Raw genomic sequence first — 25,317 nt, 5'->3', positions numbered from 1 at the left:
TGAAATAATTGGCATATATATTACATTCTATTGACATGGCGTCGGGACACAATTTACAAGATCAACTTCATATACATTTTATTAAAAATAACACCTTGAAATGGGCAACAAACTGCCAATGATAGTGCAAACGATGCAAACAGTTATGAGTTTTTATCAAGTCGTGAGTGAGTCAATCATTTTGAAGATTCTGCATCAAAAATGTTGACAGGATCTTTTTGGTCTCAGTTGGAGAAGGGCTTCACAATCTTCATGGAAATATAGTTCTGTGGAAATAAATTTGAACATAATCGTTAACCCTTGTTAATGAATATTTTCCATGTAATTTTGAGCAGGTTAAGAATAGTTGCATAATTGTCAGTGTCAAATTGTGAACTCGTGTGCCTAACATGTTGGATAAATACGTCAAATGAGGAACTTACAGGTAGAGAGTAGAAAAGTATCCCGAAGAATAGTAAGACTAGCAGCAGTAGGATCCCGATGATGAAAAGCAACCTGAATCTCCGCCACACTATGAACTTCATGGTCTTGCAAGGGTTTGTAAACCAGAAGAACGACGTGTCGGGACGGCTGGCGGAGAGAGATGTGGAGATGATAATCACGCAAAGTAAAAAAATATATAAAGATAACTCATATTTGAAAGGATAGTCACTTGGGTGGCTCCAGTTTAGGGTTCATGTTGGGCTCTTCTCTGCCTTTCCCTGCCGGTCTCTCCTCCATCTCCTTCTCCTCCACGATTTCCAACGTCATCTCTACTTTCCCCTACAAAATAAATCAAGTTGACATATTGTGAAAATGTTACTTTTTAATTGCTTTTATGAAAATACAGTGTTGGCCTACCTATTAATTTGGAAATGTACCCTCTATTATTCACTGAAAAAGTCACTATTTTTGCACAGTACTCTCTGAAAACTCCTAAAATGCCACAAGATGACGCCAAAGCCATTGTCTAATTTAAAAAAAGTAGTGCTTTGGCACCATCTTGTGGCAGCTTGCCGCCAAGAAACTAGTGTGCTCTTTGTCACTAGCAACTTTCACTATTATTGTAACACAACTACGCGTTACTAGTGAGGCAAAACTTGCAGTAGCTGACACTAGTAACATTAGTAAGGCTCTACATGTTACCTAGCGTAATTTTATATGAATATTCAGATTAAAAATGTTAACAAGAAGTCTAAGCTGTTTCACTGCTGTGCTGAATTGTCTTACCAGTAAGGAAAAAGCACACCTCTTACTCAGAGTCAAGTTGGAATAGACTCCAACTCACCCCAATAAGGTCAAGCGCTATAGAAAATGGATGGATGGATGCATAATATGTCTCCTTAAATAAGACAAAGTACAAATATCGGTTCAAACATACGGCAAGGACTTTCTTCCCGTCCTGCTCAATGGTGCACGGCCACCAGCCTCGAACTGACTTTTGGGAGAAGAGTGAGTTGAAGACGGACTTCTTGGAAGAGTTGGAGCCGATCGTTTCGGGCAACATTTTCAAGCTGCACTTTTCGGGGGTCTTTGCAGGGGCGATTAGATTGAGTAGGTCCAGTTCGATTGAGCCTATGTGATACAAAAGTGGACAATCAAAAATTCCATGGCATTATTTTTCTGAGTACAAATCTTTTTTTACCCAAGTAGTCATCCAAGGAGAATTTATCATTGTCCCATATCTGGACGATCAATTTGGGAGGAATCCTAAACTCGGTCTTGTCCAGATTCCAGAAGTGTTCCTAGGAAAATACAGGAAGCCTAATTGGACATTTGGCCTGTGCACGATGGCAGCCTTGAATCCCGATTGGACGCTCTTCTCACTCACTTTCCTGGAGACGACGCACAGCTGCTCGGCAGGCAGGTAGTCGAAGGCAAAGACGAACCTCCAGTTGAAATTGCCGTCGCCGTCCAGGGATCTGTAATGAACGTCCGTCTTCTGTTTGTCCTCCTCCATTCCTGGCATCCATCTGTGAAATACACACACATAGGACATAAAATACACTGAATGCATATACTTTATATCAATAATTTATGATACCCTTTGACGTAGATATCACTCATGCTTTCTCCTGTGATGCTCGTTTCGTCCAGAGTGACATCAGTTGTGTTCCAAACAATGGCACGCAAGAAGTACCTGTTTGAAAAATATCACAATGGACAGTTTATTATCCTTGTGCTTTATTAACTCACTTCCTCCGTCACAAAAGTTTCATACTTCTTGGCCTTCCGTGGAGTGATGTCACATGGAGGTCCCGGCAGACCGAGGATCTTGGGAAAGACGTCCACCCACATTTGAATCCGTCCCTGTATTTGCGGAAAAGGTCATTTTAAGTACAAATACCTCATTTGTCGTTGTCGTTCATGTACAGAGAAAGCTCCAAAATATTCAGTGACACTTTGGTGGACTTGACACATAATTTGATTTCAAAACTAACTTTCCCTTAGGGAATAGTGCAAAGTGAATTCATTCACTCATTGAGCCATTTCCAGCAGTAAAAAGGTAATAATTTGTCCAGAACTAATTTGATAACTTCATTTAGGGCTTTGCAATTAATCAAAATTCAATTAAAATTGCAATTATTACACTCCACAATAACAAAATCAGCATAATTGTAATAAAAAAATAAAAAATAAAAATAAAAAGAATTTTGTTTTAATATTTTTTACGTTTAAACATTTTCTTGTTTTGGACCCAAAAATAATTGTGATTTCAATTATTACCAAAATAATCCTGATTCAAATTTTCTTCATAATCAAACAGCATCTTCATTATTTTTCACGTACCATAATACATTTAAAAATGTGCTTTTAAAGCTATTAATTGTACGTGAGAAATAGCGATGTTATCAAACTCATTCTAGTCAAAATATTAACTTTTTACTGCTGAAAATTGCTCAATGAGTCAAGTATCCCTTGAAATGATTTTGACACCCCTGGTTTAGATGCTCAAGCTGAAGTCTCATAAGATTTCCACTGTATTCCATTAGCAAAGTCGCTCTATAAGGTGAACATTCACCTGTGACAAGTTGGGTTGGTGGGAGCTGCAAAGTGTCCTGGTCTCCACATGCTCTGGTACTAATCCCTGGTCTCTGAGGACATGCAGCGGGAGTCTCTCGCTGGCCGGGCCAAGGTGGGGGTGTGTGGGAGTGGTTACCTCTGTAAAGGCGCCACGAAAACCACAATGGAGATGCATTCATGGAAATCACATGGACAAGCTAGGTTGCAAATCAAAAGTACCAAAATCCTGCAGGTTGTATTCTTTTCCCAAAAAAGACAGCGAGCTTCCATCTCCTTCAAAACGTGGAGGAGGAACGCCTCTAATCTTGGCCAAGTTTTGGAGGATCTGAGAAGGTTTCAGCTGGTCTCGCCAGTGATTCATCCCAGAGCTGCAAGGAAATCACATAGGACAAAAATGAAGCTTTGTATTGCACATCTAATATGTGAAAAATCGCAAAATCGAGAGACGGACGAACGATAAAGGTGATTTCCAAGATATGCATGTAGCTATTTGTCGATACTCACACACAGTAAGTCTGTGGCAGGCCACAGCAGGACCTGAAACGGGACAGCACTCGGTTCTCCAAATCGATGACGGTCTCGCCCACTTTTTCGTCCCGGCTCAGTAAGTCGTAGTCGTACACTGCGATCTTCAGATCCTTGTCTTGTGGCAAGTAACAGGACAGCTCGAACATCCTAAACAAAGTAAGAATTGTTCATACAATAAGGCGTCCCCTCTCCCAATCATAAAAAAAAGAACAAACATCTCCGCTGACTCACCTTCCGATTTCTGGATTGAGTGTGTTTGGTTGGTAGTTATCCCTGTCATCCACAGTCTTCCTCCCAAGTGAAATCTTGACATACGGATCACACTGAAGGAGAACGATATTAGATATGTCTTCACTATCACAATATTTGAATCATCAACGTACCATGCCGTTTGTGTCCTTGGGCTGCAGGTCAATACAGCGCACCACGTAGATCCTGACGAGACATTCTTGAGGCCCGCTTTCGGGAAGCTCTCGGAATTGTCGGGGGGGAGCTTGCACGCCAGGGTCATCAGGCAGCGGGTAGATCTTGAACGAGCCCTGTGCAGCAGGAATGCACAATTGATAGCGTCAAAAACAAGTTTCAATTTTTCCTTGAATGCTATCACAAACGAACGTATTCATATATACAAGCCAGACTCTCCGACTACCTTGAATTCTCCCACAACAGACGGATCGTCTTCCTCTCCGTCCGTCTTTCCTCGCGAGAGTTTGAAAGTGCTGCAAAAATCAGTGAGTCCCTGAAACGGTTCCACTTGCTCCAGTTCGCAGTCATACACCTGTAAATGCAATACAGTGAGGTCCAAAAGTATTTGAACAATTAAAGGATTTTTATGATCTAGACTTCATGATGTACACGAAATAAAAGTAATCAAAATACAAAGTCACCTGTTTGCATATTAAGTTATTCGCAGATGCTGTATATATATAGTATATAGATATTTAAAACCTATTTGTTATTCACTGGAAATTAGGCCGATTTAAGTTTTTTAATTTAATTTAATTTTTTTAACTGTTTCTTAAACACCCTAAGCTGCAACTTTAGTGCTAAAGCAGAAGCAGCGTCTAATAGAAAAGTAGTTCTTTGGTGCCATCTTGTGGCCAAATTTAGACTTAATCGGGAAGTTTAATTACTGTTGTTGCCGTTTTGTTCAGCTAGAACTGTTGTCGTATTAGGCTTGGTAGAAGTAATTATTAACAGTTCAAAATAGTGTGTGTGTGTGTGTGTGTGTGTGTGGGGGGGGGGGTCGGAAACAAGCAAGCAAAAAAAAAAAAAAAAAGCTTCAGGTTTTGAGAAATATCTCTTTTTTTTTTTTTTTTTTTTTGAATTGAGTTGCACAGGTCAGAGGTCACATTATTGGTGGACAGTTTTGAAAGGAAGTGCTGTAAGTCTTAATCTCATTTCACTATCACTTGATTCCATTAAAGTCCTTCCTGTTCATCTTTGTTTTGAACACAATGCCAGTCTTAAGTTAAACTGACTAGCTCACTAGCTGTACTGTTTGAAAATGACTACAAACAGTGCTCGAGATTGAATCATGTCTTCACCTGTAATGTGTCGTATCCCTTCTTCAGGTAAGGCCCGCACTTCTCCTGCTGTCCAATGGAGGCGTAGAATTTACTCCACCAGTCGACTGCTTCCTCTTCCTGCACAATGGAGAGCAATTATGATAAAAAAAAAAAAAACAGTGCTACCTTGACTTACAAGTGCAATTCTTTCAGTTTGTTACATTCAAAAAAATGTCTGAAAGTGCATCAGCAACTGTACCTCTTCTCGCCCACATGAAAGGGCATTCAGGTATTTTTAATTAAGTACTTAATTTCTCCAATTTATTTTCACTTCACTCTCGTTTTAAAGTAAAACCAATTTATTTTAAATAAGGAGATAGAAAGAGACGTACCTTGTCAGTTTGAACCTATAATTAAAGAGCCAATGGAAAGGTTAATAAATTAAAATCTATATGAATGTGTGAAACTGCAAATGCATTACAATTCACCTCAGCTTTGACAGTCGACCTCTCCTCAATGTCTATGACAACATCTCCTTTAGCAGCTGCTATCATTGCCACTGAAATGTGAATAGAACGCGGACAGCAGTGAGTAATCGCGGCGTGTGTGTATGCAAGCGACTCGAGTGTATCCACCTCTGGCAGACATGCAGACTTGACTGTTGACTCGATAGGGGTCGCAGCGGAAGTCCTCCAAGCAGTCGATGGTGCACTGGCCCACCACCGGCTTCCTGCCGAAGGGTCTGTGGTCGATGACCTTCAGGATGATGGGCGGGGTGTACATCTCTTCTTTGGGGAGAAGCTGGAAAACAAAACAGGTACGTACGTATATTGGAGAATGTGCATTTTACTGGCGTCTATACAAATACAGGGACAATCAAAAGACGAGAGCACCGTACACATTGTAGAGAAAATACATACAGTACCTAATTACCATAACATTGATGATAATTTGGTTACCATTTCATATTATTTGTTAGCATTAAGCTAGCCAACGATGCCATTTTTAGTAAACTTCTAGAGGTTCGTACCACTTTAAGTAGCAGCACAGATCCAGGGAAGTTGGGGTTCTTCTTGAAATTCTTGATGATGGCCGTTTGAACGATCTCGCCGCCGCATTCCACGATCAAGTTGGGAGAACTGACGGTGGCCAGCTGGTAGCTCTTCATGTTCCTCAAGCCCCAAGTCAAGACCTGACAGTAAGAAAGAAAATCCATATTCATTGCTTCTTTCAATTCGGAGTGTAATTGTAGGAGTGAAAGATGATACCTCGATGGCAGTGAGTTTCACGACAGGCCTGATTCCTTGAGGAACCATGTAGAGCTTCTCCCCTCGCCGAGGAGGAGCTAAAGGAAGATCTCCTTCGCTCGCCTGCAAGGCAAGAGCACAGAATTTAGTCTTACATATTGTTTTATAAACCAAATTTTTGTCTGAATCTGAATCTGGAATAGATGTCAATGATCATATGTCACGTTATGGCAAGTCGTCACTGTCCAGCGTTTACCTTGTCCTTCAGTAGAAGCTCAGCCGCCAGCAGTGCTTCTCCAGCACTTCGGCCCTTTTTGGTAACCGGGTACCACCGCAATTTATTGCCAGAACCTAGACCGAGGTTGAGTTTGACCACCGGAGGGCACATGCAGCGACCCATGGGCTCATCTTTACCCTGGAGGACAAACAACTCTTTAGACGAGTCTGATCGCGGCGCATGGCCCGCAACATTCTGCCCCAAAACGCACCACTTTGTCGCTGTCGTAAAGCTCCAGGACTACATCTGGCGGGTTGCGGGCGATGGTTTGCGGGTCCCCGTAGATTTCGACGTCATCAAAGATGAGACTCTGATCCCACGTGGGGTTCAAGGTAGCGCCGATGACTTCCGTGGTCTTGCTCAGGTGGAGGAATGAAACGTGGGCGTATGGATCTGCATGGGACAAAGTCAGTTGGTACAAATATAAGCAAACTGATGACTTGTGTGGACCACTAGAGGGCACCCGAGAGCAATTTACAGTCAACAAAGTCACAACAAGGGTGTTCTAAAAAATTTGCTCCTACCTTTTTACACATTTGTACGTAGTTTCTAGACATGCAGTGAATTATATTTGTTTAAAAAAAAACAAAATTTTTGTTATGTAGTCGAAGTTTTTATATACAATATTTCAATAGCGATTTTATTTGTTGTCGCACTTTGCTATTATTATGTTTGTGCTTTTCACCTGAGAAGCTGTCCTTGTCCATGGCACAAAGATTCCTCGCCTGGTACACATACACTCGCAGCTGATAAGTATAGGACCCTGAATGGAGCATTTTCAAATAAATCACCGCTATGAACAATACAACATAAATCCAACAACATCTTTGGGAATAATGCTTGTATTATCTCACAATGGGACTATTCAGGACGTGGTATATAAAAAGCACAAAGGCTTTTAATCAGTCGTTTGCTTTATCTGACTGATTACTCACGGCTAAAGTGGCAGGAAATGGTAGGAGTGTTGGCACCAAATAGTTTGGCAGCATCCGTTTTACTGGCCTTCTCGTCCACGTCAACCCCCTGTCAACAAAACACGCAGGGAGAGACTTGCGTCAAGGACATTTTAAACCAGGGGTTGCACGTCTCCGTGCAGAGTGTATGTATTAAGTCAAACTGGGAGGGAAAAAAATGAAGATGACTTAAGACACTTAGCACGAAGAGTCATATGCAAGTGAATCACCAACACAAAGAGTATGACTCAGAATGTAACTCGTGTTTTCATGGCAACGGCCACATGGGAAATGATTGTTTTAGAATACAAAATTCATTAATCACTTTGGGATTAGATACGATTCATTTATCATTTTAGTTTAGGAACACCTCTTGACGCGTTATGAAAATTCGTAACAGTCATATATCAAATCACCATTCCACAATGAAATGAATGGAAATGCCACTTTTAATACTTACGTTAATAACACAAACAGATTACCACATTTAAAAAGAATGTAAAGAATTACACACTTGGAGTATCATGCATTAATCGTGCAGCTCAATACAGCCAGCAGGGGGCAGCATACACTAACACAGTCACAACTAATTATTAAGATGCAGTAATAGTAGTTGTTTTTTGCAGATGATAAAGAATATATACACTTGATTATTATAATATTGTCTGTTAGACGTTAGACACTGTGTATCTCCAAATATTCGTTGCTTAAAGGGTTGCAGCATCAAAGCTGTTCAAACTGTTGCTCTGGTCTGTCTGCATTTTTCATTTCCTAAAAAGAAACAAAGAAACTATTGATGTGGCACATCCCTACAAGAACAAAATTCAGTTGTTGATGTTTCATTTTTCATTTAGTTCCCATATTGTGTCTTATGTAAACCAAACTGAGCTGTGCAGGTACTTGTACGTACCAAACTGTGATTTTTGGTGTACTGTTACACACCTGAGGGTTAGCATAACAATCATGAGGATCGTGATGAAACAAAGTTTGACACACTGATGAAATGTCCAATGTTTCGACTCACCAGTGCACCTTCCAGCCTGAAGATAGCCGACGCTCCGATGCGGTCTGACGGGACCATCTTTCTTCGCCAGCGTCGGCGGCGGAACGTGTCTGACGAGCGCTCCTTGCGGTGAAACTTCCAGCCGATGAGGGAGGAATATTCCCAGCCTTCCCCTATCTCTCGCCTCTGAAGAAGTGGAAATCAAGAATAAACCATTTAAGCGCCATTTTTTTTTCTAAACCGGTAATCAACTGCTGCTTACATCTACGGTGGTTTTATCAGATATCTTCCTTCTGGGTCTGACCAGCCTCTTCCGACGATGGATGTGGTACATTTTTTCCGCTGGCACCCAAGTTTTGGGTTTGTCATCAGGCGGGATGGTAACTCCGTACTCCCAGCCTTGAGTCAAAAAACACGTTAGCACGTTTTTAACAATGAATTCCCACACACATGTTAAATTACCTTTCTCATCTACAGCTCTGTTGCTGTCGAAACTCCAGTCGTCCTCCCAAGTCCATCCGATGGGACACTCGAATTCTGAGGGGCTCTGAGCCTTTTCGCCATTCTGCAGCACACAGACAGATTCACTTAATTGCTTAAAGGGGAAGTCAACCCCCCAAAAAATTATTGACAATAATATGTTCGATGCAGCCCCAATAGTCCAAGTACAGTATTCTGGTTAATATTGTGTCAGTGGAATATGAGTTAAGCAGCAAAATCCAGCAGTTTTTATCAATATCAGAAGGCGGCCATTTTGCCACTTGCTGTCGAATGAAAATGACATCACAGTTGCTCAGGTCTCAGGTAACAACCAATCACAGCTCAGCTTCATGAAACAGGCGAGATGTGATTGGGCGTTGCCTGAGCAACTGTGGTGTCATCTTCAGTTGACAGCAAGTGACAATATGGCCGCCCCCCTGAGATGGATAAAAACGGCTGGATTTTGCAGCATAACTCATATTTCACAAATGTAATATTAATCTGAATGTTGTGTTTAGACTAGTGAGGTCACATATGACATATAATTGTCAAGAAATGTTTAAAGATGACTCAATGTAATATACACTCACTTAATTTGAATTTGTATATTAAGCTTCTTTATCTTTTGTGTATTTTGAACATAATGCAGACTTTCAACATCAAAGGATCATTATGCAGTTACTTTTTTACTCACAACTGCCACCTCTGGCCCAAAGTGTAACTGCAGCATCTGCGTTAGGCTCGTTCACTGTGCGAGTACGTGCACGATCTTAAAATGACGTACCACTCGTACCACTTTGACTATCAATAGTCAAGAAAGCACGTGTACTTATTCCCTGTGTGTCACTTTGCGCCCGAATCCCTTATTTTTAGCTGTGTGTGTCACATCATGAGTTAACGTGACCTTTAAAAGCAGCAGCCTTGAGCGTCAAGGCTTATGAGAAGAGGAAGTATAACAAAACACAAAGCCGAATGGTTTTAAAAACATCTGAGGCCGGCTGCGGCCGTGTGAAACAGTGAGACAGCGTTTGGCGGCGTCAGCGCCGACATAATAGCGCAGAGTAAACTGATAAAAAGCGGAATTTTTACGTGAATAAGACAAGGCTTTTGTCTATCTTCCCCTGCATTATGCGCATAGTGTTGACACAGGTTTTTTGTGTGTGTGTGCAGGGGAGGGTATTGTGTACCACATCGGTGTAGGGCTCCGCAGCAGGTTTCCAATCTCCACCGGGGAAACGTGTTTCGTTGTGAAAAACCTCGTCCGTGAACTCTGTGTGGCCCGCGTCGGCTTCTGTCAACAGGCTGTAAATGCAGCAGAGGCACACAAGTTGATGGGAGGCTTTGTGACTCAGACGGTGTGCCATGATAAACTATTTACATTACACGGGACCTGGCAGGAGAATGTAAGCACAAAAGGAGGGAAAGAGAGCTCCTCATATTAAAACACTGCTGGATACCGAAATTCCTTTTTTTTTTTTCATTTCCTGCGATTGTGTTAGCCCATGTTGCGGTGCAGTGAATTATGATTACTGACAATTAATAGAGGAAAAGAGTTGGAAGTGCAGATATCAAGTCGTGTACCATAACAGAACCCAAGTGGTTAGGAATGTGGCCTGTGACCTAAAGGGTACACATGTCAATAGTGACATTACAACTAATTGCTTAATCGATTAAGGTCCAACACATAAGGTAAAAAAATAATATAAAAATAAAAACTCAATAGATGTATTTTTCTGTTTTGTACATGTTTATGAACACAGACAAAAAAATAGCAAGCAAATACTACATGCAGCGTTCCCTCGTTTTCCGCTGGGGTTTAGCTTCCAAAAAATACCAGCAATAAATGAACTCAGCAAAGTAGTTTACTAGTTAGCTTTATGTTTTACATTTATTATAACTGGTTTAAGGCCCAAAAAGCATCACCATACAGTTTATACACTTCTCATTGAGGCATTTGCATTTTCTCACATTTCTCTCTTGTTTAAACATTCTCAATGTTAAAACATACATAAATTTTATGAAATAGCTACATTACTGTAAAAAAAAAAAAATGCAGGCAAGTTTGTAATAAAAAATAATCTGCGATACAGCGATACCGCGAAAAGTGAACCGCGTTATAGTGAACACTGTATATTGTATTTCTGTGGATATGTGCCTTTAAGAGGCGGGACCTGTTTGGTTGTTACACTGTGAGGCTGCGTGTGAGTGTCTGGGTGTGAGCTGTGGACAACAGCAGCTCCTGCCTGAGTGAGCTCATGTCTTTTTGTCTCTCTTTTTTTTTGATTAAAAAGTGTTTAATATTTTTTACGTGTTGATTTTTCAGTAAACTTCAATTGAGAGTAACAAATTAACAGCTTGAAGCGATCACATTTTGTCCGTTATTTGGTGAAGCTTAAAAACAAAATGATAAAAGAGGAGAACGAAACAAACTGTGATATAGCAAGGAACTTATAATGACTTGAAAAAAAAAAATCTTAAGACGTACCAGCGCTCAGGATCGACGAACCAGTCGTCCTCCCACTCCCATCCGCGTGGTGGCAGGAAGCGCTCCTTTTTGAGTTTCACTTTTCCAGTCACGTCTGAGGACTTGTGGCGACCCACCAGACCGTTGGGCCCCCACTTCCCAAACAACTGGGCCTGATTTTCATACTATGGTGAGAGAGTTGGGATGTGGAAATGGAAAATAAAAGTGAGGCAAAGGACCATACTTATTTTTCCAAGGGCCACAAACAGAATAATCAATGGATTCAAGGGACGTTTTTCAGATATTTATGAATATATGCCAAATTGTCAATGCCAATCAGAAGCTATAACTACCATTTCTGCATATACGCTGAAGTTTCCCTCAGAGAAGCTGTTGAACTTCTTCTCCCAGGCAGAGAGACCAAACCACATGTTGACCCGCAGCTGAACAGGAATCTTGACACCTTTGTTCTTATCCATCGGGTACTGCGACACATCCAAACGGGGCGCAAAATGAAGCAATGAAATACGCGTCAGCGCGATGGTGACGCGTTCCGCTACCTGCATGAAGATGGTCTGCGTGCGTCCGCAGTGTTTTCCGCAGGCCTGTTCACTGAAGTTGGAGTAGAGGATGTGGTGAGCCGGGACGCGGGCGAAAGCAACGCGCTTCTCTCCTCTCAGCATCCAGATGATCACGTCGGGCATGCTGTTCTGAGGCTGGTGAAAGATTGGCGGAATCATTTTGCACATGAGAAGGGAAACGTGCAAATTGAGTTTTAGTCGTACACCACATGGACAAAAATGTTAATACATTCGCAATATATGTTAGCATTAAGCTAGCGGACTTTCGTTAGCGAGAATTATATGGTTTGTTTGAACATTTTGCTTTTTAAGTATACAATATTTAATTCTGTTTGGACTTTTGTGTCAGTTTTACAGTAAACTTCTCCTGGAAGTGACATAAACAACTGGAGGTTAGCGCGCTCTGCCTCTTATTTCGTGAGAGTGGAAACAGGTGCTACGGAATCCTTTCAAAAGTGGATTTTTAAATATTTAAATGTGTATACAGCATGTCGGAGGGGTACAACAATTTCACAAATGTTTTTTTTTTTTTATGTTCTCTCCATATTGCAGATGTGGACCGTATCCGCCTCTCTGTGATCACGGTTCTTTTAATTAACTAAAACTAACGAAATATAAAATAAAAACAAAAATGTTTTTAAAAAACGAAAACTAACTGAAACTACATGTTATGGTGACAAAACTAAAAACTAAAAATTCATTACTTTAATGAATTTCTAAATTAATTTAATGCATGAGCCTTTGAGGATGATTTTAAATGTGATTATAAGTAGATTTATTTCTATATTAACCGGAATAAGGACGTTTGAAAGTGTCACACAGAAGTGACGTCATCTGGCAGCAGCCAATACAAAAGCACCTTCAGATGATGTCACTCCCATGGTGTTTTTTAAAATATTGTGCACAAATAATACAAATTTTAGAAAAAAACTTAAGCTAATACTGAAACTAACTAAAACTAAACTAAGACTAAGCATTTGTTAAATAATTAAAACTAATAACTACTGCGATTGGCTGGCAACCAGTTCAGGGTGTCCCCCGCCTACTGCCCAAAGCCGGCTGGGATAGGCTCCAGCACCCCCCGTGACCCTTGTGAGGAGTAAGCGGTACAGAAAATGGATGGATGGATGGATGGATGGATGGATGGATGGATAATAAAAAACAGAACCACACTGAAAACTAATTAAAACAAAATTTAAAACAACAAAACGCAAAACGAAATAAAAACTGACTAAAATTATAATAACCCTGCCTGTGATGAATGTAATGGCAAGCGTAAGATGTTTTTCTGACCTCATCTGCCAGCTGTTTGATTCTGTCCAGCCACTCTTCAATGTCACAAACAGTTGCCTTGACATCCGTGGCCTCCTCTCTCGTAAAATTAGCCATCTGTTGAAGGCTCTCCAGCGCTTTGTCACGCATGTTTTTGATTTGGAGATCCAATGCGGTCACATTGGCCTGGCCTTCCACCTCTGGAAGCTGGAAGCTGTCGCCAAAAAAGTCGTTAATGCCTTCAAAAATATACAATCCAGATAAACCATTACCTGTCCAAGTCCTCAAGTAAGTGACTAATGACTTTAAGCCAAATTTCAACCAGTTGGTCTTCAGATGCCTTGGACTGGACGGCCGTTTTTAAAGAGGACAGATTGTGCTCCTACGTTGGAATGACAAAAGGAGCGACGATGAGCAAGCGACGTTTGCGTTGACGTGTTGTTCCAACGCGCCATTGTGCCTTAATCTTACGAGTCGTTCGGCAATAAAGAGAAGAATGTTGACAGCGTCCAAACGGTGGCTGATGTCTTCCCAGGAGGAAGTGAGCATTACCACGGGCTTCGTGTCCGCCCAGGGCAGGTAGTAGTAGTGGTTACCTGAGGGCAGGCAAAATGCACACTGTCAACCTGAACGTTCAAAATAATCAAATAGATTAAGTACACAATACTCAAAGTTTAAAGCTCATTTGTACTCATAATTTTTGATTAAATGAACTATACTATTTTTTTTTTCATAGAGGTATTACAATAACTGCCAAAATTAAAAATAAATAAATGGCTAAATAAATGTATATAAATAAAAGTGAAAATAAAAATGCATTTAAAAAATATAATTCAAAAATTAAATACAAAAATAAATATAAATGGAAATGAAAACAAATATCTATAAAAAGTAAAAATTAAAAAAACGAGATAAAAAAATAAAACTAAATATAAAAATACATGTTGAAATATAATTTTAAAAATTAATACATAAAATAAATATCAATCAATAAATAAAAACACTCTGCTCTCACATTTATTTATTTCACGCTGCACAAGCTCTGTCAGGATGAAATGTTATTCAAATAAGCGTCTTTTGAGTTGGACTCCGTCGTTAGTGTACTTGTGGTTTGGACTTCTGTTAACTTAAATACCGGTAGTTTTAAAATTAAAATTAATAAGGTAGTAACTGAGAATAATTGAGCTGCTGTAACAGAAAGCTTATCAAAAGATTCATTTGAGTGTAATCAAACCATTCAAGTTCTGGAAAACTTTCACTTTTGAGTTGATCAACTCAAAACAAGTGAAGCAACAACTAAAAAAAAATTCAGGCAACCGATTACCTCTTTTTTTTTTTTTTTTTTTTAGTTCTGTCACTGTATTCGGTGTTAAACAGTGCATACCCAGTTGTTTATATGTACTTCTCTCTCTCAAAAAAAAAAAAGTGCTTTCTGTAATAATGGCTGTATTCAGTCTGGTAAGATCCAAATTGAGGTCAGACATTCGTACCATCAAATACGGCAAAGCTGTACTGGGTGGTGGACGCCAGAGGTTTGCAGGTGGAATCCAGCTTGTTGCCGTAGTTCCCCATGCTGACCTCGAACTGGATGGGCTCGCCCGGCTCTTGGAGCATGCAGGCGCTGTGGAACACGGCGCAAAGGGAGAACTTCCTCCTCCGCTGGTATTTCTGCATGCAAGAGCGAAGGAAGTGGTGCGGTTAGAGGTTAAAACGGGCGCACTTACTCTAAAGCTTTCATTTCCCTGCTCTCGGGCTGACCTCTGTTTCAACTACAATTGGAACGAGGGGCTCCGCAATTAATAACATTCAATTACATTGTCAAATATTACACTCCACAATTACAAAATCAGCATAATCATAAACAAAAATAAAAGAATTAATTTGGATTTGTTTAAATGTATATATTTGCACCTTTTCTTTTATTTTAAAATGACTAATTTAATAACTTTTGCTTGGTCCAAAAGGAGCTTGCATATTTATAGTGTTTCAAATAAATTTAATATTTAATTAATTAATTTATTTATTTATTTATTTATATATATAATGTTTTTACATGTTTAAACCTTTTTCTTGTTTTGTACAATAAAAAAAAAAAAAAGTTTGTCCCTATCGTTATTGTAATTATTACCAAATTAACCATGATTTCTATTTTCTTTATAATCAAGCAGCCCTAATTGGAACTTGTTACCACACCAATCAGGGGCAGAGCTTAGGGGGTTGCCTCAAGGCTAGTGGCTACCATTATCCCAGCATATAAAGAAAAAAAGTGAGTGCCTCTAAGCAAGACAAGCAATGTCATGGCCCGACTAAATGAATTTCCTCCGCTTACTTCAACATAGTTCCCTAGCACAAAGATGGTGCCAAAGTGATATTTACATTATACAAGGTTTTGGCCTAAGCACATCAGTAGATAGGTGAGTTTTTCAAATCTGCAAACAGCTGAATTTGCAAAGAGCGAATATGCAGAGGAACACTGCGGTCAGAAAATGGCAGATTTTGACCTAGCCTAGCTGCCAAGTCAGTGTGGGGTCTGGGAAAAAAAAAAAAAACACCTTAGCACATAGCAACATAGAAAAACAAAAGAACATTTAATTTTCTATGACATGCACCCTTTAGTAGAGCTTATCTCATTGAATATAATCATACCTGGGCCACCAGGATGTCATCACTGCATATATCATCAATGTTCTTATCCACCTTTGCATCCATCAGCGTGGACAGCTCAACAAGGATCCTCCCCCTATAGGCGACACCTTCACCCTACAAGTATAATCAAGTTCCATGCAGACTTTTAAATGAAAGATCATTTAAACATTTATTTTTTTTTTACCTTGCCAAGGTTAAGTTCCTCGTACGGGTCAGGGAGTCCGGTAAACTCCCTCGGGCTGCCATACAAGTTGACATAACAAGGCCCAAAAGTTGGCAGGTAACCAGACTCGCTTGTTGCAGGGTTTGCTACAATGAACAGACACACACACAGACAAATACACATGCGCAAAATGACTGAGGCGTCTTTGAGCCGAGGTCTTTAAACTGGCCCTTTCTTACGTACATTCAGACAGGCTGTTGTAAAGTTCACCTTGTGTGTCTGTTTGAAAATGAAACAAGACATTTAACAACCCTTATAAATTTTCAATTATTTCTTTTTTTTTTTTTACTGTTATGATTGTTTCACAATCTGTTATTACCACCACCAAGAAATCCCTGTCTTCAGTCTGGTGTGTTTTAACAAGATTAAAGCAAAAACTACTTGACCGATTTCTGTGAAACTTGGTGGAGAAGTCAGGCATGGGGTCAGGAAGGAGACGTTTAGTGCAGATGGGTATAAAGCTACACATCCGACTCGTGTTAAAAAAAACAAAAAATTAAAATGGCCTTGGTGGTCACTAGGACTCAGCGAAATGAACAATTTTCAGAAATCGGTGAAGTAGCTTTAGGATAATCCTGCCATACACGTAAACACACATCCACACGCACGACGAAGATGTTACTGAGATAGAAAGCCAAAGCCTTTTTAATTAAAATGGTGCCCACAACTTCTTACGTACGTTCAGACATGCTGTTGCAAAGGTCAACTTGTGTGTCTGTTTGAAAATGAAACAAGATATTAAATACCCTTATACAATTGAAATCCACAATTATTACTACTTCTAAAGGATGATTACTATTATCATCATTGATTATTATTACTATTAGTATTAATATTAGATTTGTTTTTTAATTCTTCTATGATATATTTAAAATATTTAAATATTTTAAATAATTATGTATACGGTAATAATTCTGTTCGTATAAAATATCTACATTGATCTATAAATAAGTAATATGTATTTATTGTAATATTAATTTTAATTCACAGACAGTATAATACTTTTAGATGCACAATTTTAATCTAAAATGCAGTTAATATTAATCATATTATTTTAATATACAGTTAAGTATGTACCAATAGATTCCTCTCATTTCCTCACTCCTTTTCAATTATGTATGTTTGTTTTTGCTGTATCGTATTTTATATTATTTATTTCATATATATATATATATATATATATATGTGTATTATTATTATTTTTTTCCCCCGAATGACAACAAACAGCCTTACCGTCGACCTCCCCGCCAGCAGAGGAGATCTTGCTGAGGTTTAAGTATGTCGTTCCGATGGCGTCGTCCTTGCTGACTCGATCCCTGCCAAGAGCACGTTGGCACGTCAAGTACCAGCTACCATATTATATTGTGGGAAATTTGCTGGTTTCTTACCAGTCAAACATTGTCAACTTGACGCGTTCGCACATGGACGGGAACTGCAGAGGACAATGGAGGTGATAAAAGGCTCATGCTATCACCTGTTAGTACTAGATGATGATGCTAAATTTTGTACCTTGACTTGAAGGTGGATGATCTGATTCCATTCGGGATTTGCATTTTTCTCAATGATTTTGGTGCACAGCTAAAATGGCCAAAATAAAAATGATTGACTTGCCAAAGTGAGGGGAAACAAACATCTGGCTTTGACGCAATTACCTTTTTTCCAGCAAAGCTGACCTCCAGATACGGATCCACCAAGTTCTTCCTGTCTCCATCCCCACCAAAGACATTCTTCACCGTCTGAACAAATGCATCATCCACTACAAGAGAAAAAAAAATGTTGAAAGAGATTTAACAACAACGCAGTGCATCCTTGACCGTTTGCATACTTTGTGGCATGTCCTCCGCACGGAACACTTTGAGACTGAGAGTAGCCCATCGCATGGTGACTCCTGCCGGCACCAGAAGATTACTTTCAACATCATCTTGATCCTCGCTCGCCTCTCTCCTCTCAGTCTGAATGGCAGGACAAATTTCAGTGCAGTTATTTAGAGCCAATCGCAGATCCAAACACGTATTAACATTTAATAAGATCCAATGCAAGCGTAGAACATTTCGACTCTCTAATCACGGTACTTAAGGTAAGCCAAATGATATCTTCCACTATTGCAAGTGTACCTAATCTTGTGACCAATAAGAGTTTACTTTAGCAATCCAAATTCATCACAAAAGCCCGTTACTTTGCTCAACACGTACCGGCGGCTCTTCCCCAGTGGCCACGATGATAATGCTGACTTTCAGGTAACCTTTGGCGCCAGAGCTGGAGTCATCGGGGTCACTCAGCAGCAGCCATTTCCTCAGTATGGCATGACCTGAACATAGTGTCCTGGTTACATATTGTACACACATGCAGGAAAAAAAAAAAAAGGTAAAGACCCACCTGGTTCATCATAGATGTAGCCTACATCCAACTGTGGAAGACAGAGATTTAACACCATTGTTAATAAAATATTTTTAAAAGGGAATGCATTTAAAAGCTATGTTTACTTGTAATCGGTGCAATAAGAGGTTTTTTTTCTGCACTTTCTTTAAATGTATCTTTGGTAGGCTACACCAAAAATGTTCATTGGTCAATGTGTCCTGTTGCATGCTTGACCATTAAAAAAAAAAAAAAAGTGACTGTTGGAAAATTCAATAAATTTAATATAGGCTACCAAGAAAATTAAAACTACGTAAATAAAAAGAAGGAAATAAGACCATCAGAAGAGGTTTTACACTCGAATACCTTGAACTCGCCCATTAAACTGTCAGCTCGGAGGGAGAAGGAATCATAAACCTTTGCAAAGAAAAAGCACAGCATTTAATGAAATTTGAATTCATTTGTCAAACATGCAATCATTTTAAAAACAAAAAAGTACACACCCTTAGACTGATGCTCTCATCAAACAGTTCTGAAGGGAGTATGTTGACGTTGTAGAAAAATATCTGAAGGGGAAGCAAAAAAAATAAAAATAAAAATCTAATATAAGCAAATAACAGTGAAATTGTAGCAAACATTTTAGGAAGTGTGGAATTAAACCAAGTACATTGTATATTATTTTATTGTCTTTATGGGTGCTTGCTTTTGTTTCTCACATATTTTTGGGCTCTGTTCTGCATATCATGCCTGGTAAATATGGAAGGACGAGTTACATTTGGAAAATGTCGCCATTGTGAATTATTTTCATGGAAATGTGGATCATACAGTAGTTGTCACAATGTCCTGAATGAGGTGAATATCCAAAACTGGAATGCTTCCATTGTACAGAGAAATGTGAAAAGAATATAAATGGTGAAAATGATTTTTTTTGGGGTACAGAATAACGTGTAAATGTTCTTCATCATTCGCACAATTCTGCAGAACTCAATACCTCATCAAAGAAGGGATTGTTGCCACTTCTTATTCGTGTCCTGTGCGTCTGGCTGCATACGTTCACCTTCACCACGGGCTTGATGTTGTTGCCGGGCAGCTGTCGGCCCTCAATGACCCGAATACGAATCTGGACAAGGGGAAAAACGTATTAAGAACATTTTTTTTTAAGTTAAATTGTAGTTTCCAAGAAAACATGCAGGACTGATGTTATCTTAAATCACGGGCCTTTGTTGTTTACGCCTGCTGCCATTCAAGTGATTACAAATTCCCTCCTAATTGACGCTCCAACACAATACCTGGAAATCCTGAGGCTTGTTAGTCAGGGATTTGTGCTTCTTACGGCCGACGCGGAGCGGCTTGTGACTCGCTTTCCCGGGCTGGGCTGCCGTGCCCGGACCAGCCGGGCTTCCCACATGATCTCCTGCGTCCACCTCGGTGTCCCCCTCGTCAGCCTCCTCGTAGGCTCCTGAGATCCACAGTGGAATGAATATTTGGCATGACTTGCGGCAAAGTACATTGCGGTCATCTACTCTCCTTACAGACGCGACAACTTTTTTTTTTTAGAGCTATCAAAATGTATTGTTGGCATAAATCACAGTTGATAGAACTCTTGTATTGGATCTCATTTGGTATTCCTAACTTTTAAGTGTACTGTCTTCCTACCATTGTCCACATGAGACATGTCGCCATCAGCTCCTTCCCCAGGTGGTTCATACCCAATGAGCAAATTAATGGTTGCCTAAAAAAAGTGTCAGAATTATTATATGAACAAAATATGCAGAAGAATGAACAAACATTTGTTGAACAGTACACAGACATCTTGCTAACTGTTGCTAACATGTTACTAAGTGCAAGTTTACTATGCGCTCATTAAATGGTAACATTAGCCAAAAATGTCCAGAATAAGCAAATTAATAGTTGCCTTAAAAAAAGTGTCATAATTATTATATGGAACAAAAATATGCAGAGGAATAAACAACTATTTGTTAAACAGTACACAGACATCTTGCTAACATGTTGCTGGTCTGCTATTCGCTCATTAAATGCTAACATTGGCCAAAAATGTCAACAATGAGAAAATTAATGGTTGCCTAAAAAAAAAAAAAAGTGTCGGAATTATTATATTAAACAAAATAGGCAGAAGAATAAACAAATATTTGTTAAATAGTACACAGACATCTTGCTAAGTGAAGGTCTGCTATGCGCTCATTAAATGCTAACATTGGCCAAAGACGTCCACAATGAGCAAATTAATGGTTGCCTAAAGAAAGTGTATAATTAATATATTGAACATGATATGTAGAAGAATAAACAAATATTTGTTAAATAGTATACAGACATATGGCTAACTGTTGGTAACATGTTGCTAAGTGAAGGTCTCCTATGCGCTCATTAAATGCTAACATTAGCCAAAAATGTCCATCTTGTCATGTTCCACCCTAGTAGCAAGATCATATTTTGCCATTTACATGTTTATTGTCTGCTTGTGGTTATATATAATTAAAGGAAAAAGAAAAAAAAAACAGACAAAAAAAAACGTGGGGAGCTTGAGCAATATGGCTTTGCAACAGATATGACGTTGAAGGGAAAACACCAAGTTCATTTTTTTTTTCTAAGGGAAATTGTAATGTCTTAAAGACACCTTAACTTAAGGGATACTGACTCATTTAAAAAAAATCCTGGTAAATGGCAAGTGACATCAGCGACTCTATGTGTGAGTGTCGGGGTGTGAGCTGTGGCCAACAGCAGCTCCTGCTCGAGTGAGCTCATTGAGTTTACATATTTGCAGTTCAGCATTCATGATATTTTGTTCATATTTGTTTTGATGTTACTATTAAAAATATATAAATATATATTTTTTTTTACCCCAATTGGCTGCTGCTTCTCATTGATCAGGGGCACATTCTTGGACGGGAGTGATCTCGCGTGGCCTCCAGCCAAGTCCCTCAGTGAGATTTTCGCAGAGCCTATGAACCTAAAAAGCAAGTGAGATATTCAACATGAATCTTGACAGTTAATCATTTGTTTTAATGCAAAAAAAAGTCTGCTGGAAAAGGTCTGGTGTGGGAGGAAACTGGCCACTGAGTGACTAATTGCTTGAAACCCTGTGGGGGACTGGAACGCTTCCACTTCCCCATTCCACTTCTTCACCTTTGTGATGGTGCTGTGTGGTTATTAACCACAATGGATTGCAAAATGTGATTCATTTATTTTGAAGAAAATTCCGATTTTGCACAGCTATTGCCTGGCAACAAGTCCAAGGTTTTGTTCCTCTCACATTAAATCTGCTGGGATATGCTCCATCTCACCCGCCACTCTAATGAGGACGAGCACAATAGAAAATGGATGGGTGATGTTTACATTTTTTGATTTTCATTTCAGTTCATGTTTTTTCCCTTCAAGCATTTCATAAGCATGCTTGGGAATCGGGACGATGGAGACACGAATAACGACAAAAGATGGAAACAATTAGAACGCACCACAGGTATGTCATGTTCCGTGCCCATGCGGCCAAATTTAGAAACAGGCTTTGGACTACTTTTTTTCCCCTCATCAATTTTAATACGTCACATGGGTTATAAAGTTACTTTCCTTCGATAGCAGCTGCAGCCGTTCAGTCTGAGAACAAATATGATACTTTGCATACTACTTGTAGATGAAAGTGCAAAACCCTCATAAAGTTGAACCCATCAACCACGTCCACATGTGCAGCAACAACAACTCAGCCCTTTCTTCAAACAAACTCTGCTGCTATAAACAGCACTTAAGGTCATCCTTCATATATTGTGTTTAAATTGTAAATCTTCTTCCTAGGGTGATAAATATGTATAGAGAACCCACAACAAGATTGTTGCAGTTAACGAAAGCTAAGTAACTAAAGCTGAATTTGAAAAAAACATTTTCGTAAACAAAATCAAATTTTTAAAACTCGAGTTAAAAAAAATAAATGAAACTACATTTTACTTTTATCAAACTAACTACACATTTTTTTTTAATATGTCAGTTAATTTCATACATTAGTTTTTGGTTTATTTCAAATGTATTTATTTTGGTATTATTGTTCGGCCGTAGAGAAAAAGGAAGGTTGAACAGTCGCTTGGGATTTTCCATTTAATTGACCTTATTAAACAATGCTTATTGTGACCTTTTTTTTATTGGCACACAAAATATATGCCATACTGTAAAATAAATTAAAAATAACCCTAAAATTCAAACAAAGAATTAAAAAATAAATACATATATAAATAAATAACTTGCTTTAAAAAGTAATTAAAACTAAATGAATAAAAAATGTATAATTGAAATAAAAACTACCTATAATGATTTGTGGTTTGGTGTTTGTAAATTTGCCTATTTGTATATTTTTGTGTTCCATGTCAAATATAATTGCTTCGCTGCCATCTTGTGATATCAATCATATCAGGTATTACTGTCGGATTTGCGGCGTTCACGACAGGGACAAATATCAATCCATCCATTTTATTTTCCGCATTCTTCATCCTAACGTAGCTGATTTGGGCCAAGAGAGGCATGGTACATCCAGGATTCAATCGCATCACAGTTTTGTCCTCGTGATGTTTCACAATTCAACATATTTTCTGTATAGTTAAAAATGAATGCTTATCTTATCTTAAACTATGGCTCACATTCCTTTTCCTAAAATCGAGGCCACATCACAAATAAGAAGTCCATTCTGCAAATCACAGCTGTGGCAGTATAACAAGCCAGGGCAGGCTTTCTTCTTGCTCAACCCGCCGTCATGCGTCTGGAGCAGGGGTCATGGAAAAATATCCAACTATGCACGGCTGCGACAGACAGTCAACCAGAAATTCCAGAATTTTTATGACGATGGGTCACTGGATTATTTTATACCCTCCCCCCTTGTCTGCACTACACAAACCCCCAAATTACAGTGCTCTGATGTATACTGTATCTCTAAAGGACATGATTTATACTGAGTGTGACGTTGTGGCATCCTGTGCAGGGAAGTTTAGAAAAGAGCAGTGATTGTGGCCTTTTAAGGCAACATTCCTTTTGAGCACAACGATGAGGGAGACAATGAATTTTGCTTGCGGACTCTACAAGTCTGAACTTACCAACAGTCATAATAGTGTGTTTGCAGTGACGTTGATACTAATTAGAAAAAAAATAAAGTAGGTCATAATAACAGTGTGCAACCTATCATGCACTATAATCATATGTTTATATAGTTAAAAGCTAAATATTACATACTTTATAGTTTCAATTTAATTTTTTTATTGATGGATAAATGTTGGGCTTTTTGTTGATCACTGGGTTGTATTCATTTTTAGAATTTCTAGTGAACAGCTAAAGAGGCAGGTGTAGTGAATAGCACACCCGCCTCAAAGTTTTGAGATTCTGGGTTCGAATTTAGGCCGCAATTTTCCTGTATGAAGTTTCCACAAGGTACTCGGGCTTCCCGACACATTCCAAGAACATGCCTGTTAAGTTAACTGATGATTTTAAACTGTCAAAGCAAACATGGTGAAGCAACATTTAGTTGTTATGCTGCACGTGAATTTGACTTTTTAATGATTTGACTCTTTTAATAATTCACTTTTTGTGATAATCAGGAGAAAAATTTTATGGGATGGAATGCAATGTAATCAGATGAATCTATCATAAAATCTCTCAGTTTTAATAGGCTACACAGTATTCAAAGAGACAATAATTTTAACTTGATTTACTTTTTGTATCAGTTCCTACTTCTGTAAAACCACACGTGAACGCCCTGCAACACTGCACGTTTGATTTCCTTTTTTTTTTTTACTTTTTTTTTTTAAAGTGACCATTTGTGTATAAGCTCTCTATATATGTAACAACTAAAGGATCACATACTTGTGATGGCCGATAGTCTCGTAGTCTTTCACAACCACGTCGATGAATGAAGACGCGTCCAAGGCTAATCCCTTTAAATCAAATTCAAGCCCCTGCAATGACAAAAAAAAAAAGATGCATTCGTTTAGCAAAGATGCTTTCAGCATTTCTATCTTCACTCTGACTGACCCACAGCTGTCGTGAACCGCACTCACTTCATTCCACACAGGATTTAGCTCATTGTCAACAGCTTTGGTTTTCTTCTTTTCACCTGAAATCACAAAGGTAACCTCGTCGAGAAAAGAAGAGTGTCACAGCGACATTGTGCAAGTGTGAAATCAGCGTAGACACAATAAAGGAAGTGATTATTTATTTAGTGTGATTATGAATTATTGTGTTGTTAGCATAACATAAAAATTAAATTAAAATAAGTAGATAAATGGGTTAAAAAAAACATTCTGAAATATGAAAAGCAAAGGTATGCAACATAAAAGTTAAATACAACTGAACTGTTCTTAGGAAATAATTCTTTTGCATACCACTAGAGGGAGCCCACATACAATGTATGGTCCCAATTCACTTTAAATTCAAGAAAAAAAAACATCCATTAACACCAAAACCACATATAGTAAAGGTGACTAAAAGTTAAGATGATATAAAATACACTTTTAAACGCTACCATCCAAATGATATATTGCTGAAATATCACCATCCAGTACATAAAGTCATTCATAAATCTCACCTCTGAAAACAACAGAAACAATTGGATCAGGGTTGCCCAGTTTCTTTTTGGGGATCCCACACGCAGACTCAACAATTACCCGCAACATGTTTGATAATGAATCCAAAATGTATTCTCAGAGGACGATCATATTCCTTAGAGTCGAGTCAGAGGAGAACTGAAGGAGCAGAAGTGAAAGAGGGGAGACGAGTGGCTACAGGAGG

At 38.9% G+C, this 25,317-nt stretch overlaps 1 protein-coding gene across 7 annotated transcripts; it reads right to left on the bottom strand.

Annotated features, from left to right (window-relative positions):
• Nucleotides 1-52: 52 nt before the first annotated feature.
• myofl (myoferlin like) lies at nt 53-25,317 on the bottom strand. Of its 7 annotated transcripts, XM_077494768.1 has the most exons (55): nt 25,115-25,316; nt 24,588-24,643; nt 24,394-24,485; nt 21,400-21,508; nt 20,197-20,272; nt 19,830-19,999; nt 19,532-19,660; nt 19,044-19,106; nt 18,907-18,957; nt 18,562-18,592; nt 18,378-18,493; nt 18,011-18,137; nt 17,838-17,941; nt 17,695-17,763; nt 17,574-17,617; nt 17,419-17,501; nt 16,865-16,900; nt 16,369-16,404; nt 16,147-16,271; nt 15,963-16,076; nt 14,807-14,984; nt 13,788-13,912; nt 13,589-13,698; nt 13,338-13,530; nt 12,024-12,179; nt 11,817-11,948; nt 11,485-11,648; nt 10,187-10,301; nt 8,982-9,084; nt 8,782-8,918; nt 8,541-8,705; nt 7,499-7,586; nt 7,249-7,326; nt 6,775-6,956; nt 6,543-6,701; nt 6,308-6,409; nt 6,070-6,231; nt 5,675-5,840; nt 5,528-5,598; nt 5,432-5,446; nt 5,079-5,177; nt 4,181-4,309; nt 3,915-4,070; nt 3,763-3,854; nt 3,508-3,678; nt 3,223-3,371; nt 3,002-3,141; nt 2,201-2,289; nt 2,024-2,119; nt 1,811-1,952; nt 1,625-1,724; nt 1,361-1,554; nt 653-762; nt 423-570; nt 53-266 (listed from the first exon to the last, which is right to left on the bottom strand). In XM_077494768.1, exons 1-55 carry the CDS (start codon nt 25,200-25,202, stop codon nt 225-227), a joined length of 6,177 nt encoding a protein of 2,058 aa, XP_077350894.1. In that variant the 5' UTR covers nt 25,203-25,316; the 3' UTR covers nt 53-224. The 7 variants fall into 7 exon arrangements, with proteins under 7 accessions (XP_077350894.1, XP_077350895.1, XP_077350896.1 ...); XM_077494769.1 differs by lacking the exon at nt 5,432-5,446 and having other exon boundaries at nt 25,115-25,317; XM_077494770.1 differs by lacking the exon at nt 16,369-16,404.

The sequence above is a fragment of the Festucalex cinctus genome, chromosome 14, assembly GCF_051991245.1.
Source record: "Festucalex cinctus isolate MCC-2025b chromosome 14, RoL_Fcin_1.0, whole genome shotgun sequence".
In the NCBI taxonomy this organism is placed as follows: Eukaryota; Metazoa; Chordata; class Actinopteri; order Syngnathiformes; family Syngnathidae; genus Festucalex; species Festucalex cinctus.
The sequence above is the reverse complement of the archived record's forward strand: the minus strand, read 5'-3'. Positions and strand labels throughout refer to the sequence as shown.